The sequence below is a fragment of the Sceloporus occidentalis genome, unplaced genomic scaffold, assembly GCF_023333645.1.
Source record: "Sceloporus occidentalis isolate IW3139 unplaced genomic scaffold, rSceOcc1.0.p SCAF_31, whole genome shotgun sequence".
Classification (NCBI taxonomy): Eukaryota; Metazoa; Chordata; class Lepidosauria; order Squamata; family Phrynosomatidae; genus Sceloporus; species Sceloporus occidentalis.
Window position 1 is genome coordinate 1,644,273 of NW_028317011.1, and position 16,773 is coordinate 1,661,045.

Genomic DNA, 16,773 nt, shown 5'->3' on the forward strand with positions numbered 1-16,773 from the left:
TTCAAAAATGTCTCATTCACAGAGCACATGAAATTATACCTATCTTATCTTCAGTCGATAAATGCATATTCACAGGGTCAGAACTACATTCCAGGCACGACTCCCATCTTAGCAGAATTTTTAGTTTATAAGTGGGCTATATGGTGAAAATAGGCAAGTATGGGAAACAATAGATGTAACATCCTTAAGGAGTACAACAAAAGCAGGAACCCCTGAAACACTGAGTTCCAGATGTATGCCTAATCTCTTTTACTGAGGATATTGCACTGCAGGTACTGTAGCAGGTTTAAAAAGGTTTCAAGCATCTCTTTTATTGTTTTTTTTTTCTATTATTTGTATTTCCACCTTACAATTCTAAATGAATACATTTTGATTTACAAAAAAAAAAAAAACAGCTTCAAGCTATTATAGGCTTTTCATGAAAAACTAAAATTATTGGAATTCTACTGTCTAGTTTAACTCAGCCTCCCAGTTGCCTAAATTGAAAGCTTCTTGTATTTGTTCTGTAGAACTCCTATTACAGTGAAATCCCAGTGAAATCAGAAAAGCAGCAGCCAATCACATAATGTTTCAAAGTTTCAGTAGAGACAGTTGAGGGAAGACATATGAGATAGAAGTCTAATTTTCTAATTTCAAAAACAAAAGATTATGCATCAACTTGCATGCAGTAAAATGCATTGGGTTCCATGCATACGTATATTAACCCCTTGACTGCTAACGACGGCATGGTGCCGTCGCTAGCAGTCCCAGTCAGGTGCTAACGTCGGCACCATGCCGTCGCTAGCACTACCCTACCTTGATGGAGGTCTGTGGACCTCCATCACCACCTACCCCGGCGATCTGCCCCTCATATTGAAGGGCATCACTGGGACCACCCGATCCGGCCGGTGACGTCGCGCGTAATGACGCGATGACGTCACCGCGCAACTTTATTAATAACTGACAATTGTCAGTTAAAGCGGTATGGGGGCATTCTGCTTAGATGCCTGTATCTCAGCAGCTACAGACCCCCAACGGTATAATGCTTGTGAAAAAAGAATAAAAAATATTAAGTTAAAAAAATAAAAGTGTACAAAAAAAGCAAAAAAAATTATTTGGGGGTCTCTAAAGGCAGATAAATAAAGATCAAAATTGCCTAGAGACCCCCAAATTAAATTATCTAAGGATAAACTAGTTTAACTTTAAAAAAAAAAAAAGTTTAAGTATTCTAGCTAAATGATCACTGTGGTAGCCAATGTTACCACAGTGATCATATAGCTATGAAAAAGTCTCATTCCCTTTTTAAAAATGGCCGATACTAAATTTTAACCCCATGATCCCTTTGATCATGGGGTTAAATTTAGCCAATGGTAGAGGAAGGCAATTTTTGAAATCCTGATGAACTGCAAATATTATTAAAATTAGCCATTTAGCCTGTGTGGTACGTGAGTAACCATCTCAACGCTGGAGCGCCTTGCATTTTTACTGCAAAACTTATTTTTGCTGTAACAGTGATTTTTTTTTCTCCCTTTACCATCATTTCTTTGGGATTGTAAGGGGAAAGAATGGTGTGTGCGTCTGTGAGTGAATGTATGGAAAGTATGGTGTGTGCTTCTGCAAGTGAATGGAGATATTAAAGGCGTGTGAATGGTCAGTAATTAGGGTTGAAGCCTTGACGTGGCATTACTGCTCACGTAAGAAGTTAAATTATGGCACAAAAAGTACACATTTGCAAAAACTACACCCCTTGGCGCATCAAATGAGGGGCTGCATGTGTTTCTAGTACAAACCTGGAGTGCGCAAGAAACAAATGAACATGTCGCTATGGTTAGAAAAAACATATTTTCAAGCCAAAGCGACACATTCCATCATTATTTTTGCACTCAACTTTCGCCCTAGAAATACATGTAACCCCCTCATTTGAAGCTCCAAGGGGTGTAGTTTCTTGAAATGTGTACTTTATGTACCCTAATTTAACTTCCCAGATGTCTAGACCACTTTAACTTCAGATATGGCAGATTGGAGAATCTTGTTAAAAAATTGTCTTAAAACATTTAGGGGTGATATAGGTCACTCTATACTGTTCCATACAGTGGCAGAGCTGGGAGACAGAGGCCTTGCACCCCCACCGCAGGACTCCTGAAAGGTAAGTGAACTTCAAAGGGGGGATAGGGGGTAGATAGGGAGAAGGGAGTGAGAAGGGGTAGATAGGGCAGAAGGGGTGAGAATGGGTAGATAGGGAGAAAGGAGGGTAGCAAGAATATTGAAATAAAGAGTCAGAATGAGAGAGTGAAAATGAATGGATTAATGTGTGGATGAATTGTGTGAATGAGTGAGAGAATTAATGAATTTGTGAGAATGCATCAATGAATATGTGTAAATAATTTGTGTGAAAGAATAAATGATTGTGTGAATGAATTGTGTGAATGAAAGTGAATTAGTGAGTGACTGTAAAAGTGTTTGTGTTAATCATAGGTGTATAGTTGATTTGTCAAAAAGGCAAAGATGGTATAAGCAGGGTGTTTATGGGACAAAAATGGCACAGGCAGGGTGTTTATGGGACAAAGATGGCACAGGTAGCGTGTTCATGGGACAAAGATGGCGTACACTCGGCTGTTTGGGAACAATGCTGACTCATACTGGGCTGTTTGGGGGCAGAGATGGCACGTCCTATGTGTGTGTAATTTGGGTGCTGGTCAGGTTCTATGTGGGCAATGTGGACGCTGTTTTTTTTGGAGGGTTATTAAAGAAAGCACTATTATATGTTCAGTAAATGTTATTTAAACGTATTTATTTTACTTATAAGTTATTAATTTATTTTTTCAGATTTCTTGTTGTTTACAGTTGACATACAGTTTACAAATTGGTGCAATAAATATTCTTAACATAATTTTGTAGATGTCTTTACATTTGGTGGGGGGGGGTGCCACTTACAGGATCCGCCCCGGGTGCCAAATACTCTAGGTACGCCCCTGCTCTAGACAGCTGGGAAGTTAAATTATGGTACATAAAGTATATATTTTCTGAAACTACACCCCTTGGCGCATCAAATGAGGGGCTGCATGTATTCGTAGCACAAGACTGGAGTGCGCAAGACATAAATGAACTTTTCGCTTTTAATTTACATTTTTTTTTTTTTTTAGAAGTGTGATATTCACTTATTTGTTGTGCACGTCAGATTTGTGATACAAATACAACTAAGACCTCATTTGCTGAAGCTGGGGGTGTAGTTTCTAAATATATATAGTTTTGTTGGCATATTTTAACATCCCAGGCAGCTAGAGCTGTTTAATTGACGCCAGCCATGCATTAAATGTAAAGATGTCTTTTGTGATAGTCTAATAAATTTAACTTTTAGCTATAAAATATTAGAAAAACACAGTCTACTGTTCTCAATTTCTGTTTATTTTAGACCGGTTACCTACTACAAATATTTAGCAACACAGCTTATGATATTAGAGTTTAGAAAAATAACATTACAAACTAGTTTTTATTGAGTCGGAAGTGAAAAATTACACTTTTTTCCCATTTTTGGCTTTATTTTGCAAACCTAATGAGACATATACATATAAAAATGGTATATTTGGAATCTGCTGAGTGTGATGAAAAAAACAATATATGGTTTGTATAGTTTATTCCGAAGAAATGTACTTCTAAACGAGTTTAAACGTGAGATGCACCAAAATGCCAAAAACCAGCTTAGCACCAGGGTGGGAAATGGCTTAGCAGCCAAGGGGTTACTACAATTTAGGATATTAGACTGTTCCTTTAAGAAATAATTTTGTGGAATGCAGTTCTTACGGACATGAAACATTAAATAAGAACTACACAATTACAGAGGTGATTATATGTACCTTTCCCTAATGGTGAATCCCTAGGTACACATGGTTCTAGTGAATTCTCTTACAAAATAATTAGCTATTGCCCAGGGGTCTCTCTGTTGAAGCTTTATAATTACAACTTTCATGAAACAGAGATGTCTCTGGAATACACTGAGTAATGTTATTAGATCATAAAATGTGAGCCTTTTTTTATGAGACCTAGATGTTTCTCCATTCTAAAACAAAAAAATTTTTTGCAGGTAATAGGAATCATCTCTAAATTACTGAACTAATTTGATTTGTAGATCTTCCCCAAAACTGATTACAATAATTTCATTGTGACACTATTAGCAGTATTTATCATTTTACTGCTATACATGCAAATCTTGGAATGGGGTTTACCAGACAACTAGTGTACCAAGAAACACTACTTTCTGTGCTCCTTCTATGGGTTTCTTGTAGTTAGCGCAAATTGAATACGTTCAGGTAGACAGAAAGTCAAACGTTTTCAGGGCCAATATGGTGAGAAAGCTAAATTATATTTTGAAAATTACAAACAAAAATATTGAAAATTAATTGTCTCATTTATCCAGGCCCGGACTGGGACAAAAAATAGGCCCGGGCATTTAAGCCTGAGCAGCCCATATTTATTTATTTATTTATTGTTAAAGCCCACCCTTCATGTACCATCTTTGCATTTAATCATTCACACAAATCATTAACACATTCATTAATGCAGTCTCACAAATCATTCAAGCAATTCATCCACACGTGAATTCATTAATTGTCATACGCATTCACACAATTCATCCACACATTTATTCATTCATTCTCATACGCATTCACACTACCCCCTCTCATCATCTTATCTGCCCCTTCTCACTATGTTCCCCCTTTTCACTATGTAACCCCCTTCCCCACTTCTCAATATGTACCGCCTCTATCTATCCCCTCTCCCCCTTTCTCACTACCTAACCCCCCTCTGCCCCTTCTCACTGCAGCCCCTTCCCTCACCCTATTTACCTTGTTGCCAGAGCAAGCAGCAACTGCGACAGCGCCTGTGGCAGGGCAGGATTGACTTAGGGGCTGATGGAGCTGCAGCTCCAGGCTCCTACCTTAAAATAGGCCCAGTCAGGACCGGACTGACTGGGCCTATATGGCCGCATTAAGGCAGAGCCCCTTAAGCCCGCCGCAACTGCAACCGGGTCCGCCACTCTAAGGCAGAGCCGGCCTTAGGTGTTCTGGCGCCCTGTGCGGACTACTCCTCTGGTGCCCCCCCATCCCAAAAAAAGAAAGGAATAAAAACTTGTAACAAAACTCCCCTTTCTTACTATCTATCCCCCTGTATCACTATCTACCACCTCTGCCTCTTCTCACTGTTATCATTATATACTGAGGCAGACATTGACGGTGGTACAGCATAATACTTATCACTATATACTGAGGCAGAAATTGACGGTGGTACAGCATAACACCTACCACTATATACTGAGGCAGACAATGACGGTGGTACAGCATAACACCTATTACCATATACTGAGGCACACATTGACAGTGGTACAGCGTAATCCCTATCACTATACATTGAGCCAGACATTGACAATAGTGCAGCATAACCCCAATCACTATATACTACGCCAAACATTGTTGTGGTGTAGGCCTACCACTTCATTGTCTGGCTTAGTAGTAGGGATGCACCGAAACGAATTCTGGACTGAAACCGAAAATGCAGCATTTACCTGTCCGAAACCGAATATGACCTCCCCACACCATAAAAAAAACCCTTTTATTTAAAGTAAGTAACACACCAAAATAGGACAAAACAATTAAAAAACAATATTATATGTATATATATATGATTGTTAACAGCAATCACATTCCTATCATGCCCAGGCATACCCAGATTCCAGGATGTACTCGCAGACTTGGCATGATAGGAGTATGATTGCCCCATCTACCCCTTCTCACTCCCTTCTCCCCTATCTACCCCCTTTCCCCCTATCTACCCCCTTTCCCCCGTCTCACACCCTTCTCCCTATCTACCCCCTCCTAACTATCTACCCTCTCCCTCTTTGAAGTTCACTTACCTTTCAGGAGTCCTGCGGTGAGGGTGCAAGGCCTCTGCCTCCCAGCTCTGCCACTGTATGGAACAGTATAGAGTGATGGGAGTTATGATGTACTTTTAGAGCATAATTAGATCATGAAAAAGACATTGGAAATGGTACAGCATAACACCCATCACTCTCACACACTTACCAATCCACACATATATACCAATCCACACCTATACCAATCCACACATATATACCAATCCACACCTATATACCAATCCACACCTATACCAAACCACACGTATATACCAATCCACACGTATATACCAATCCACACGTATATACCAATCCACACGTATACCAATCCACACATATACCAATCCACACGTATATACCAATCCACACATATATACCAATCCACACATATATACCAATCCACACGTATACCAATCCACACGTATATACCAATCCACACATATATACCAATCCACACGTATATACCAATCCACACATACATACCAATCCACACATATATACCAATCCACACATATATACCAATCCACACATATATACTAATCCACTCTCACTGAATATTTTCCTACCTTTCCTCTTTTCTCCTTACAGCTCCTTTTCCTCCTCTTCGCTCCTCTTCTTCAGTTCTTCTGTCTTCTCTGTCTTCTTCCGGGTCAGAGGGCACGGACAGCGGTGGGCGCGGCTTCAGTGTTGTGCGCCGGGATCTAACAACAAACCCCGGCGCACAGCAGCTGTTGCCGCGCGGATCACAAGGGAGCGGTATCGGAGGTCTTTAGCAGACCTCCGGCTCCCTTGAGTGATTTTAAGCCGGGTTGAACCCGGCTTAAAATCACTCAAGGGAACCGGAGGTCTGTTAAAGACCTCCGATACCGCTCCCTTGCGAGCCTGCTCCTCCAGCGGCGGACATTACTGTCCGTCTCTGGAGGGGTGCCGGGTGCCGCAAGTTGGCACCCCCTGATGAGCGGCACCCGGTGCGGACCGCCCCCTAGAGTGTGACGCCCTGTGCGGTCGCACACCCCAAAGGCCGGTCCTGCTCTAAGGGGCCGGGAAGCCCCCACCAGGGCCGGCCTTAGGGGTTTGCGGCCGCACAGGGTTTAAATTAAAACATCGGGGGGTTTTTTCAACTTTATTTAACATCCTCCATGTTAAATAAAGTTAAAAAAAACTTTATTTAACATGGAGGATGTTAAATAAAGTTAAAAAAAACCCGATGTTTTAATTTAAACCCTGTGCGGCCGGCCTTGGTGGGGACTTCCCTGCGTTAATGCGGCCGTAGGTAGGGTAGGGGCCTGGAGCTGCAGCTCCATCAGCCCCTAAGTCAATGCGGCCCTGCCGTGGCCCGGCCCACCGGGCAAACGCCCGGTGTGCCCGATGGCCAGTCCGGGCCTGCATTTATCCATACATCATGTTTTGTAGGACTGCACTTATTGTAATGTGTGATTTCTTGGTACAAAGGAGGCACAGATAGTCAAAGCACAGGGAAACTGTTTGGGGGCTCTAGAAAGCTAGTTGGTGGCAAGATGTGTGAGGATAAAGATGCCACAGAAAAGCTGTTTGGGGACAAAGGTGGCACAGACAAGCTGTTTGGGGGCAAAGCACAGGCAGACTGTTTGGGGTACAAACAAGCTAGTTGGTGGCAAAGATGGCATAGACAAGCTGTTTGGGGGCACCAACAATATGTTTGAGGACAAAGAAGGTACATACAAATTGTTTTGGGGGTAAGCTGTGTGGGAGCAAAAGTGGCACTCACAAGTTGTTTGGGGGCAAAGCTGTAATTATGGGATATGTTGCTTGGTGAGGTCAGGGGTAATTTTCACTCCGAGGCTCTATGGTTTCTAGTTAAGCCCCTGCCTGCAAGGTGTACGGTACTATGTTATACTACATCAGGGCAAGGCTATCCATTTTAGTATCCTTAGCTGAGGGATCCTATATAGCTGAAGGTACCCTTATGTTTTTTTGTATTTGCCAGGATTTCTTTATTTGGTTTACATGTATACTCTTATTTTCAACATATCAATTTATATTTTTGTTTCTGCTTACCTTGGTGTGAAGCTTGGCAAACTGCTTGTCATCCAGCAGAGTCTGGGTGTAAACTCTTCTCTTATATCGAAACTGTGGAGACATAAAAGGGGAAATCCTGCCCAGGTAAGTTAATTGTTCATTAATCCCATTTACTAATTTGCTTTTCTACAATGTAAGATATGAACAAACATAACTGTAAATGTAGCAGGACCTGTTGACTTCATATGTTGTCAGCAATAACTTACTGAAAAATGTCTGAATAGCAACTGTATCTAGTCTGCACAACACTGGATACCAATGATTTATCATCCCCTTTTATAATGTTTGATCATTATTTGAACATTACCGCTATTGGGTATATGAACACCAAAGACCAACATCTGTTATTGACCTTCAGCTACTTCTAAAATGTTTTTTTGGGGGGTATTTGCTATTGAACATTATTCTCATTAACTACTTGCAGATCTCTCTGGGATCCTTATATTTAGTGCTTTCAGATGTACGACCATTGTTTAACATACTTTAATGTCATACATAACAGAGAGTTCAACTACCTTGTGCTGTAGTTATTTTTTCATACAATACAGTATTTATTGTATATGATAATAATGGATTTTTTTTAGATTAGTTGAACGGCCAAATATATATAAAGTTACCTCCAGGTATGGTACAGGTGTGGCCAGAGAAGGTGGATACTCTCGTAGCAGCCTCTCTTCGTCAAGGAATTTACCAGCCCTCCCATTAAATGCTGGCTGGAAGAGTCCATAATTCAACACATCCTTTAGACTGTGGTTAAGAGTACATAGAATGCGCTGCTTGGATACCCAAACTGGGGCATCAGGATTCAACCGGAGGCACTTCTATAGACAAGAAAAACAACAGGGGCCATCCATCAGAAACACATGTGATATGTATAAACAATAAATAATAATAATAATCTTTATTAGAATTAGTTCCTTCATGAAAGGAAGTGTTCTTGTTCTCAGGATTTATTATTTAACCCCTTAATGACAAAGCCCGTACATGTACGGGCTCAAAATGCATTGTTTTCAATGGGTTTAGGGACCGCCCATTGTCCTTAAGGGGATAAACCGTTAAGTTGTAGACAAACTTAGGAACTATATAAAGGACCTGGCCCTGAGACCCTTAGGTAGTCTACCATGCAGACTCTGATGTATTAAATGACTAATGGTTCTAAAAAATGGCCCATATAAGGGAAGGTGGCTCAAGAACAAACCCCAAGAGTTGCCTCACACTTGCTGTACACGAGTTCAGATGAAATACTTCATTTCCCCAATTTAATTATGTTATGTTATGATTTGTTAAGACCTACTTAAACAAGTTTCTCATGAAGAAAGCAGAGTTTGCACAGCAAAGTGCATTGTTAATTTGGCAAGATGTATCAATACATTACCCAAGGTAAACTAAAACCTCATCTCACCTTAATTAACTTGCATTTCATAGCTTAGTAGGCAAACCCCTGTGGCTTTTGTTTAAATATATCCTACTGTTATGGAGTCCATACATTTTCATTTTGTTTTAGAACAGAAACATAAAATGTGATGTAAAGGATTCAATGGCAATCAGCCCTTGGTCCGGTTCCATAGTGAGGATGGCTTAAAGTATATTCTATGCATGTTTTGATTTCCTCTGTATTAGTCTCCACCACTTCTGATGGGAGACAGTTTATCTACTACTCTTTCCCCCAAAAGTAGAACTTCCTTACATTACATCTAGCTCTGACCCTCTAGTTTTAGACTATGTACTCTTGTTCTAACATTGTTCCTCCTTTCAAATAAGCTCACCTCCTGTACTTTGTTAAATCACTTTACACATTTAAATGTTTCTGTTACATCTCCTATCTCTTTGTTTTCCTCAGTAAACACACCTATTTCACCTATATCTTCCTCTGTAAAAACAGAAGTATTCATTTAAACACTCTAGATCTTTATCCTCATTTTTATAATTCCCTTCATTTGTCTGTAGTTTAATTATTCCTGGTTTATGTTTTCTTCTTTCACTTTTTATATCTAAAATGGTTTTGTTAACCTGTCAATTTTTCTCCTCTGTGTTTGTATTGGGGCATCTAATAATGTGCTTTGCCTCCCTAAGTTCAGCGTTATACTTGCTCCCATCTTTCTCATTTTAAGTCTGTTTATAGTTCCTAAAAGCTAGCTTCTTCTCCTTCAATATACTTGCCACATCTGTGGAGTAAAAGAATGGTTTCCTTTTTTCTTTTACTCTTACTAATAAGTTTAATGCAGTGTTCTGCTGCCTTTGGCAGAAGAATTCTTCAAGAGTTCAAAGACTCACCTACAAATCTTTCAATTTTAGAAAAATCTGCCTTCTAAAAATAAAAAAAAAACACCTTAGTTCTAGTTTGGTGCAATGCAATATCTCACTCTATATTAAACCACACTGAACTGTCTTCTATAGTGACATCCTAAAGTAAAGTCTCTGTTTGTAAATACTAAATCCAGCACAGCCTCTTTCCTTGTTGGCTCCTCTATCAATTGCCTAAGGCACAGTCCCTGTGGGGAATTTTGGATGTCTCTACTCCTGTCCCCCTTAATGGTAATCTCACATTTAATCAGCATTTTAGTCATTTCTTAAACTAGCAGATGGCCTTTGCTCTGCGTGTCCAGGGGGTTGATATATCACACCAATGCGGACAACCACATATTTACCAAGCTCTAAAGTTACCCAAACTATCTCCTCTTTACTTTGTGTAAGGTTTAACATAAGCTATTTTTAACATAAAGGGCAACCACTTCTCCTTGTCTGCCCTCTCTTTCATTTCTGTATGTATCCTAACATGTATCCTGTATGGCAACATCCCAATCATTTTTCTCATTGTACCAGGTCTTACTAACTGCCAATAAATCCACATTATCTCTTGTTACTAATGCAGTAATCTTATTCTCCAAATTGTGGACATTTGTACGCATCACTCTCAAGCTGCTATTTTTCAGCCTATGTGTCACAACATGTTTTAGTTTAGCTTTTTTTTGCTAATCTATGCTGATTCCACTATTCCTTTACCAGTTTCCCAAAGCTAAGCAATGACCTGAGCTTACACTAACCACCCCTTATAATCACCCCTAGTTTAAAATCTCCTCCAACACTCTAACCATCTTCTCCCCAGTACAGAATCCCACTCATCATTGAGGTGCAACATATCCCTGCTATACAGTCTGTTGCTGACTGCAAAGTTTGCCTAGTTCTCTAAAAACCCAAATCCCTTCTTCATACACCACTTCACAGCCATGTTACCTTGGTGGTGCTTTCCCTAAGTTTGTCATTTAGTGCTCTAAAAAAAAACGTACCTGCTATTGACTTCGTCATTAGCATTTGTGAGATCAGCTACTGATGTTGGACAAAAATGCCTGACTCGCAATCTCCATTTCAGTTCATGCCAGTGTTTCATGGGGTTAAGCTCAGGGCTCAGTCATATTGTTCCACTCATCCAACCATGTCATTATTGACCTTGCTTTGTGCACTGCTATATGGACAAAAGTATTGGGACATGCCTCTTAATTATTAAGGTTTGGGCCCCTTAGTTTTAGTCAAGAAAAATCTCATGCATCAGCATGCTAAGCCATTTTGGAGAATGCTATGCTTCCAACTTGTGAACAGTTTGGGGAAGACCCTTTGTTATTCCAGCATGACTGTGCCCCAGTGTACAAAGCAAGGTCCATAAAGATGAAGTTTGAAGAGTTTGGTGTGGAGGAACTCGAGTGGCCCGCACAGAGCCCTGACCTCAACCCCATCAAACACCTTTGGGATGAACTGGAACAGAGATTGCTACCAAGGCCTTCTTATCCAACATCATTGTCTGACCTTACAAACGCAATGTCATCAAAATCCCTGCTGGTGTAATGGTCAGGTGTCCTAATACTTCTGTCCATACAGTGTATGTCAATACACCCCTTCAAGACTGAAGCATTGCCTAGTTATGTCCTTTATTCTCTTTTCTTGAGACATAAACCAATAAAACCTCACAAAGAGCACAGAGCTATTTTGGTCATTATAATCAGAGACTTCCAAAAACATGTAAACATCCCCTTGAATCAGAATGCCATCCCCTTGAATCAAAAACATCCCCTTGAATCAGAATGCCATTATAAATAAATATATTCTTTGTAATAAAATAATTCTGCACAGTTGTTCTTAGGCTTCTTGGCACCTGAGTCTGGGTTATAGATTCCTTCTTTAACATCACATCAGTTTCAGAAAGCAGAAGGAAGCACAAGTAGGTGCAGGGACATTGCCACCAGCGTGCTTAAGTGTGCCTCTCACCTTGCACCACCTGAGACAGCTGCCTCTTGCTGTGTGAATGTTACAGCCCAGTAGTTATAAAACATTAATGTTGATTTCCTTCAATGAGAAGGCTAGAACTATAGATTCCCCTTATATGAAAAAGAAGATACTCTTTTTGTTTTTGCTAATGTTGCTGCTATAAAGTTACTTGTTTTCATTTTCCCTGAGCTACATTGGCTTCCTGTTTTCCCTCTGAAGCTAAAGATTCAGAGCAACAGTCATGTCACATACAAAGGAAAATGATGTTACCATTTGTATAGCACTGAATGCCTTGAACAATGAAATCAGCTATTTTACGCTGAATAAAAATACAACTTTACAATAGGAAGTTTAAATGATAAGTCCATGTACTGGCAGAATAAACAAGCAGATGCTCGGTACTCAAATGGTAAGGTGAGTTTATTTCAAACAGGCAACGTTTCGAAACATTGCCTGTGTGAAATAAACTCACCTTACCATTCCAGTGCTGAGCATCTGCTTCTTAATTTTGGATATATTGAAGGAGTTGGTGGTAGCCTGGCTCGTGCACCATCTCACAACTGAGTGCTGTATTCCAACCTTTGTTTCCATGTACTGGCAGATGCATACTCAAGTCAAGTCAAGTAGTTTGCAGTTCGCACGGCCCCCGTGGCGGGGATATATTGAGCACGGTACTTGGGAAACCACGGCGGAAACCTCCAGAACCATCATAGGGGGGCGTGTCAACCCCACTGGGCTCAGAGAAGGTTGCTGGGTCACTGGCATTAGGGGGAGAGGTTTTTCCTATTCATCCACATAGTATAAACCAGGCCAGGGGAAGTGTTTGCGCACCAGCATCCAGCTCACCAATCCAGGAACACTATAAAAGCACGCCTCTCACACTCAACAGTGCTTGATTGTTTTACAAGCTGTGGTGTACTTGCCTTGTGCGGTCTACATTTGTTTTTTCCCTGTGCCGTTTCTTGATTCCCTTAGCTTTGACCTTAGGCTCATTTATTGGATTTCTCTTACTGCTGCCTGCCCTGAACTTGTTGCCTTACTCTTGCCTGTACTTTTGCCTTATCTACAGTATCGCCCCTCCTGCCTCAACGCTCTCGGCCAGGCCTCTGACAACGGGCCCTGGCACTCCATGGCCGCAGGCTGATAAATTTGACATGTAGTCTCTTGCTACAATATAGAGAAAAGGACCAGCAGACCGTTGCCCAGTATGTGTGGCTGCCAGGCAGGTCATGTTTAGAGATCAAGAGAATCCAAAAATGTCTGACAAACAACACCTTCGGTGAATACTATCCAGTACAATCCTATTCATTTACAAAAAAAAGAACTGTATATAAACCCTAGTCAGGATATAAGCACTGCCTAAAATTCTTGTTATACTTGTTATACTAGATACCTCATTATATTGGAGTGAACCAAATCAGAGCAACCCATCGGGCAAATGCAACATTGCACCACTGGCTAACCTTTTCCCTGAAGGAGACATCCTGCCAATAAAGTCTTCATTTTACAATTAAAACCAATAACTGGACATGTGGATTTGCTATATGTTTCATGGTATGTCTTTAAACACTGAATATTGTTTGTGGGACATTGATGCTTAATCTACTTACTGATTGTTAAGTAACCAGTGTTATTTTAAAACCCACATTAAGCCTGCAGGAAACAAACACATGCTGTATATTTTTATACAGGGTTGGCCTGTATATAAAAGCAGCTAGGCCCCATTTTTGGTTTTTCGTGTTGCTGCTGTCCCCACAGACACATATACATTTCACCTTCACTTTAATTTAAAGAGGTTATGCCAACAAATAACATATTTTTAACACAATGCTCACCTGTATGTGTATTAATAAGTAAACCACATTTACATGATTCTGGGCGAGACTGGAATGATCCTCCATTCACTCCTTTATAACACAAGGTTAAAAATCCCATTTGGTTAGCACTTTGCAGAACATTAATAAAGGTTGGGCTCAAAGAAAACAGTCTGCACGTAATACACTAACGAGCTGTATTCCATTCATTACATACTAATATGTTCCCCTGAAGGTTTGGCTGCCTGCAGGCCCTGGCAGATTACTTTCTTGTATGCAAATACATATTTCAATACTCAGCCTTATCTAGTGTGCATTTGTATGTTTCAGACTAGAAGCCCAGCCAACCTTGAAGTGCATGTCACACAACTCATAAGAATGAATATAGTAAATCTTGTATCACGCGCATTTATCGCTACTGATAATTATGGATCATTAATCAGACCATTGGTTTCTAGCTCTGCAGAATGTGTTTGGCATTGATTTTCTGTACTACTGAAACGGGTATATGCATGGACACAGAAAGGGGTACTAAAGTAGGATCTACTCATTATACTAATTGTTTTGACGTAAATATTCATCTTGCTCTTAATAACTTACAGTACTTACTCTGGAACCTCTTAGGTCCACATAACCTGTCCATATGGCCCGAGCTATGATTTTTAATAAGTGTTCTGTTCCTTATACCTCTCCCTATTCCTTTCTACATCCTTCCTTTTCCTGTAGCTTTTCTTGCATAGAGGTCAGAGCCGACTCACATCTTAAAATCACAGCAATCCCCAGATTACTAAGAGTTCCTGACGCCCACACACCTGAGCCAACAGCAGTCTAACCAGCACAGTGTGTCACGGTATCCACTCGTTATCATGACTTAATGACATACTTCATATTCACACGCCTCTGTAACACAGAGAGAACAGGAGGAAATATTCACTGCTCTCATCACACCCCCACCCGTCAATCCCTCCTAAAATAAATGGACCTACTAGGTACCAAAAAAGCAGGAGAAGGAAGCATTCAAATACAGATTGATTCCTCCCACATAGACGCAAACATACAGATGTATATACAAAGGAACTTCCTATGATACACATACAGTGCTTATGTACAAGTGCTTACATGCACGTTTTTTATATATATATATATATATATATATATATATATATATATATATAACATATATGCCTCTCATTAAAATTGCATGTGGGCTGTTGTTCTGGAATCAGAAGGCATGTAGAATAGGTCTCCAGATTACAAGAATGCCCAAGCTATCCAGGACATTAGAGGGGCAGTGGCTGTGGTCAGCTGTTTCAAATGGAGCAAATAGGCATTTATTGGGTTACTAGGGTGGTTGCCAGGAGTAGGTTACCACAGGCTGACTTTCACCCTTATGCCAACTCCCTTCTATTGGGTGGGAAAGGGTGTTTCTCAATCCTTTTCCTCTGCTGGCTCCGTGGATGGAGCTTGCTGGGATCCAGTCACAATGCAGAAAGTACACCATTGCTGACAATGTAAATTACAGATGGGGAATGTAATTGGAGATAACCCTGAAACGCATTACTAATATCCAAATTCCACTGAACTAAATCATGCAACCGGGACAGTCCGCCAGATCCAATAGTGATCTTTCTATTTAATGATACTGATTGATAAAATTTAAACAACTTCTTCCTCACTGTGATTGGTGGTAGGGAAAGGAAGGTAATCTGTTACGTGGTGCTCCATTGTGTTCCAAAGTTTGATGTACACAGGTCGACTATAAACTATCCATTTGTGTCATCAGTACTGTGCTGTGTGGCTCTGTTTTTTTTCTATTATTTGTAAAGAAATTGAGAATAGGGGCTGGTGTACCATGACACGATGATGGTACGTGGTGTGTTACATACTGTACCCTCATGTGTGAAAACTACATCCTATAATCCCATGCGTGAAAACTGTGGCTTAATGCTCATGGACAAAATAATTTCCTAAACTACCTTGGCCTGGCTGCCCAGAGGCGTTGTCTAAATTATGGTGGTCACCTACTGCCTTGGTTAGTCGGGAAGCCTTGGCTGGCACATACAGCCATGTGACTCTGACTGGTGAGGGTTTTCCCTTTGGGGTCTTGCCAATCTTTTTTTCATTTTCTCCTCTAGACGGCCATTTCTGCTCTTCCTTTATGATTACAGGTGTTCCTTTCTTCTGAATTTTCTGTGGCAAGTATATAAGGTGTTCTTCCTTCCCCCTCACGTAGTTCATTTGGGTTTTTTCTGTGTTTTTAAGATGTTGTGCTGGGATGGTTTTCCATGGCACCTTTTTCTCTCTAATTTGCTGTGTATGGCAGACTAGCTACTGCAGCTCAAATTCATGAAAAAAGTTAATACTGGCTTTGATAGAAAGGTGTCAGAACACACAGTGTCAACTGCTGAAAGAGTCTACAATGGGCACGTGAGCATAAGAACTGGCCCATGGAGCAATGGAAGAAGGTGGCCTGGTCTGTTAAATCAGGTTTTCTTTTACATCACGTGGATGGCTGGGTGCGTGTGCGACACTTACCTGGAGAACACATGGCACCAGGATGCATGCATGGAGGCTGCACCTCGCAACTTACAGAACTTAAAGGATCTGCTGCTAATGTCTTGATGCCGGATACCACAGCACACCTTCAGAGGTCTAGTGGAGTCCATGCCTGGATGGGTCAGGGCTGTTTTGAAGGCACAGAGGACCTACGCAATATTAGGAAGGTGGTCATAATGTTATGGCTGATCAGTGTAT

The 16,773-nt window shown here is 40.7% G+C and overlaps 1 protein-coding gene across 1 annotated transcript in view; it reads right to left on the bottom strand.

Annotated features, from left to right (window-relative positions):
• Positions 1 to 11,333, bottom strand: part of LOC149298691 (SH3 and multiple ankyrin repeat domains protein 3-like) — a 99,765-nt gene extending 88,432 nt beyond the window's left edge. The window contains exons 1-5 of the mRNA XM_089487050.1: positions 11,233 to 11,333; positions 10,776 to 10,879; positions 9,739 to 9,815; positions 8,563 to 8,766; positions 7,925 to 7,996 (exon numbers count right to left, since the gene is read on the bottom strand). Coding sequence (XP_089343176.1) covers positions 7,925 to 7,996; positions 8,563 to 8,766; positions 9,739 to 9,815; positions 10,776 to 10,879; positions 11,233 to 11,333 — 558 coding nt within the window. The remainder of the gene's footprint in view (positions 1 to 7,924; positions 7,997 to 8,562; positions 8,767 to 9,738; positions 9,816 to 10,775; positions 10,880 to 11,232) is intronic.
• Positions 11,334 to 16,773: the final 5,440 nt, after the last annotated feature.